Genomic DNA, 4,593 nt, shown 5'->3' with positions numbered 1-4,593 from the left:
AAATCCTTCTGTTGAAATCGTAACCCAAGGTGCTGGTATATGGTGGTAAGGGCTTTGGGTCACAGCACTGAAGGTTTTGACTTGCACTTTTGTGATTTGCTTAGCCCTGCACCCACAGCTGAGAGTGCAGCCCTGATGAGTAGGGTTCACGCTTTTATAGAAGAGACCCCAGAAAGTTCTCTAGCTCTTTCTACCACTGAGAACAGAACAGAGGTTGGCAGTCTGAAGCCCAGAAGGCAGCTCTCACCAGACCCTGACCATGTTGGCACCCTGCTCTCAGACTTCTAACTCTCAGAACTGTGAGAAGTAAGTTTCTGTTGTTTAGAAGATACTCAACCTATGGAAATTTAAATAGAGCCCAAACTGGCAAACACATCAGGAAAACACAATACATACAAATTTTAGTTTTATCATAATAAAAAGATACACATTGAAAGTAGTTAAAGGAAGAAATACATAAGGCAAGGTTTGTGAGGATCCAAACACAAAATGTCCATGTATTTTGTATATTACACAGGGATGTATTACCGTTCTGTATGTCAACGTGTGGCCACACATATGGAGTATTGCTGACCTGCGAGGCTCACCCTTAGTATGCTTTAGTTTCCAGTTTCTTTGTGGCACTATGTATGACATAACGCTCATGTGGCTGAACTTTCATTCTCAACCTCTCCTGGAGGTTAGGTATAGTATATTTAGTCCCAAGTTGCCCTGGAGTTTGAAAATGATATGGCATGTCTCAAAACTTCCATCATAAATCACAGTGTTAGACTATCCAGTGGCCAAAAACACTCTTATTAGGAAGGACATGTCAGGGGCCTATAGATCATGCCAGTAGCTGCAGACAAAGATAAGATAGTTCTTTAGGTTAAGGTTAATTCTTCACTCTATGCCACTGGCATACGTTACCTTTACCAAAGTCCTAAGATACACGCCATCGCAACTACAAAAAAAGCTGAGAAGTGCAATATATTTTTTACCTGGCTGCATCACCTTCCACATAAAATAGGAATTCTTTTAGGAAGGAATAAGAGGAGAATGGACGGACAACCAGCTACATTTGGGAGCAGCTAGTGAATACTCATGAGGGATGGTGGGTGGATTCTTTGTCTTTAAGCTTCTATAGGTATTCTCTTCCCTGTGTCATTCTTGTTCCAAACTTTTGTGTGTGATGCTATATTTTCTTCCACTTTGGTCTAGACTAATATATATTTTTTATGAATATAATTTATTGTCAAATTGGCTTACATGCAACACCCAGTGCTCATCCCAACAAGTGCCCACCTCAATGCCTATCACTCATTTTCTTTCTTCCCCTCCCCACCATCCACCCTTAGTTTGTTCTCTGTATTTAATAGTCTCTTGTGGCTTTCCTTTCTCCCTCTCTGTTTGTATCTTTTTTTTCTCCCTTTCTTTCCCCCATGGTCTTCTGTTCAGTTTCTCAAGATCCACATATGAGTGAAAACATGGTAAGTTAGCCATCTTGCTAATTATCAACTTCAAATTTTGGTTGAAGAACTGAGCCCCTATCATAATGTTTTAGAGGCAATTGCTGGACCCCAAAAGCCCTTATAAACCATGGGGTGCTGATGATTTATGAAACAATAATGTTCACCTGGTAATTTATGAAAGAATTTATGATTATACAACATCCGACTATTAGTACTCTAGATGTCAGTAAGGAAATTTCTCTTTTGGATAATTGCTAACAATCACTATTTATTCCCTGGTGAGAGCCCAGATCAACCATTTCCTCCTTCATATAAATTTCAGGGATTTCACTTCTTGTGTATATTTGTCACAGAATTTATTTCCTTTTGGGATTTCTTTCACCTTGGTATTAAATGCAGAGTAATATGTGACTCTCCATTTTGCACCCTATTTCCAATTTGGCCTCTTAGATTTCTCAACATGTACTAAGTTTTTCTTTGTTTTATCATGTTTCCCCTACATCTTTACTGAGGTAGAATTGACAAAGTTTGTATGTACTTGAGATACACAACTTGATATTTTGACAGGAGTATCCATCATGAAATGATCACCACAAACTGGTTAACAAACCATCACTTTGCATGATTATCATTTTCCTTATTTCTACTCTCTCAACAGATTTCAAATATATGATATGGTATTTTAAAAATAGTCACCATAAAAAAAATAGTCACCATATTTTACATTAGTCTCTGACTTTCCCCTCTAGAGTCTCAGGACATCCTTTGTCTACTTTGCTGATGACTCTCTGACAATTGTCCCTAATCCTGGTCTTTGAAGGTTCTTGGACCTTCCCTTTATGGAAGGTGTCATCCTTTATAAAGGTGGAGTCCTTGCTGGGAAGATTCTGGTCATCCCACATTATCTCCATGTTAATTTTTTCTCTTCTCTCAAAATTGAAGCAGGATATCATATTTGAAAAATATATCTTCCTTGCCCAGTTGTCTTTCTGCTGTTACTTAACATTTTCTGGCCAGATCACTAGTCTGTCTGGTGTTATTTTCATGTGAAACTTGCTTTTTCATGTAGCTAGCTAGCATGGCCTCTCTAGAGTCATGTGGGGGTTTCTACCACCTAACTTCAATATACCTATTAAAGCTCTCTTGTTAACAGTTTGTCTTTCTGATTCAAAGGGCTCTTGGCCTCCCTTCAACTTCTATTGTTTACTATAGTTTAAAGTTATTTGCCTAGACTAAAATGACTGGTATGCCTTTCATAAATGAATTATTTAGGTTTTTATATCCTTCTACATTCTAGATTTTCTATTTTTATTGGGGAGGGATATAGGAAATGTTTCCAGAAGTTTCCTTACCTTATACAAGAAAGAAATGGATTCAAAATAAAGAGGATAACTAACGACAAACATAACATCAAACATAACATTGCATAGAAATTAGTTACTAGAGAATGTAACTAATAAAAGAATATTAAGTAGGAAGTATAGCCAGAGTCAAAAAGTACTTTTCAAAGCAGTGCATTTATTTTACATTCTGGTGTATGCAATAATTAGAACAGAACATACTGTCTCTTTGTAGACAACTTAAGGAAGTCATTTAAGTGAATGGTAATTAATGAACTTCAATTTTAATATTGATTATATGCAAAATTGAGGTTTTCTAGTCTTTAAGAACATATATGAAATCTATTTGAATCAACTAAATACTTTGTGAAGTCTGTACATAATTTTAATATTTTAAATAATCTCAATAAAATATGGATAGTATGAAACATATTTCTTGAGTTATAACCAGGGGAATATTAGTCTCATGAGATGTTGCTATATTTCTCACATTTTAAGAACTTATTAAAAGAAGTAACATTGATTTAAGACATGAACGTGTTTCCAACTTCAGAAACATTCAATAGTGGTCAAACATCCTTACTTGATGCTTTGAGGTGCTGAATTTTAATGACTTGGGTCCAACCTAGAAGAACTTTTTCCTCATCACTTTTAGAACCTCTTTTACCTCCTTATTTCTCAAACTATAGATCATGGGGTTCAAAAGAGGAATCACAATGCCATAAAATACAGAGGCCACTTTCATATTCTCCTGGGAATTACTAGCTTGGGGCTGTAAGTACATGTATGACAGGGTTGCATAGAAAACAGTGACTGCTGTCAGGTGGGAGGCACATGTGGAGAAGGCTTTTTTCCTCCCTGAAACAGAAGATATCTTCAGGATGGTGGCCATGATATACACATAGGAAAAGATGACAACCAACACAGTGAATATCAAGTTAAATCCCACAAAGACAACAAGGAGCATGATGTTGATGTCAATGTTGGAGCATGAAAGGGCAAGAATTGGGGGAACATCACAGAAAAAATGATTGATGGTATTGGATTTGCAGAAGTACAGTGAAAATGTAAAACCTGTGTGCACGGAAGCATTTATTGAACCCATGACATATGAACCAGCTACCAGTTGGATGCAGACTCTTTGGGACATGATTATGGGGTAGTGAAGTGGGTTACAGATGGCTACATAACGATCCACTGCCATAGCAGCCAGGAGGTAACAGTCACTGGTTGCAAATGTTGCATAAACCAATAATTGCATTATACAGCCCTCAAAGGATATAGATTTGTTTTTTAATATGAAGTTTTGCAGCATCTTGGGAGTGATAGCGGAGGTATAACAGATATCAACAAAAGCCAAATGTTGTAGGAAAAAGTACATGGGTGTTTGAAGTCTGGAATCTGTCTTGATGAGTAGGATCATTCCAATATTACCCACCATGGAAGTCACATAGATGACCAGAAATACAATGAAGAGGAGGTCTCGAAACTTGTTTTGGGCACCAAACCCCAGAAGAAAAAATTCAGTCACTTCAGTGATATTTTCTTTTGTCATGATTATGGAAGTCTAGAAAGGACCAAGAAGAGGACCAAGAAAAGAAAGAAAGTGTTTGTGATTTCTTGAAGGAAAAGGATCTTATACTTCAGTCACTTTTTTTTTGAATTAGATCCTTATGGAAAACACTCACAAAAGGATTTATTGCTTTCCATATTTCTTCTATTTCCTTGATAAGTAATCACCACATAAAAAATGACATGTGAGTCATGGATTCATTTTCAAACTGAGGGAGATCTCATAGAAG

The 4,593-nt window shown here is 36.9% G+C and overlaps 1 protein-coding gene across 1 annotated transcript; it reads right to left on the bottom strand.

Annotated features, from left to right (window-relative positions):
• Positions 1-3,416: 3,416 nt before the first annotated feature.
• LOC115524506 (putative olfactory receptor 5AK3) lies at positions 3,417-4,346 on the bottom strand. Its single transcript, XM_030330847.1, has one exon. It carries the CDS (start codon positions 4,344-4,346, stop codon positions 3,417-3,419), a length of 930 nt encoding a protein of 309 aa, XP_030186707.1.
• Positions 4,347-4,593: the final 247 nt, after the last annotated feature.

This window comes from Lynx canadensis, chromosome D1, assembly GCF_007474595.2.
Source record: "Lynx canadensis isolate LIC74 chromosome D1, mLynCan4.pri.v2, whole genome shotgun sequence".
NCBI classification, from domain to species: domain Eukaryota; kingdom Metazoa; phylum Chordata; class Mammalia; order Carnivora; family Felidae; genus Lynx; species Lynx canadensis.
This window is presented reverse-complemented; position numbering and strand designations above follow the sequence as displayed.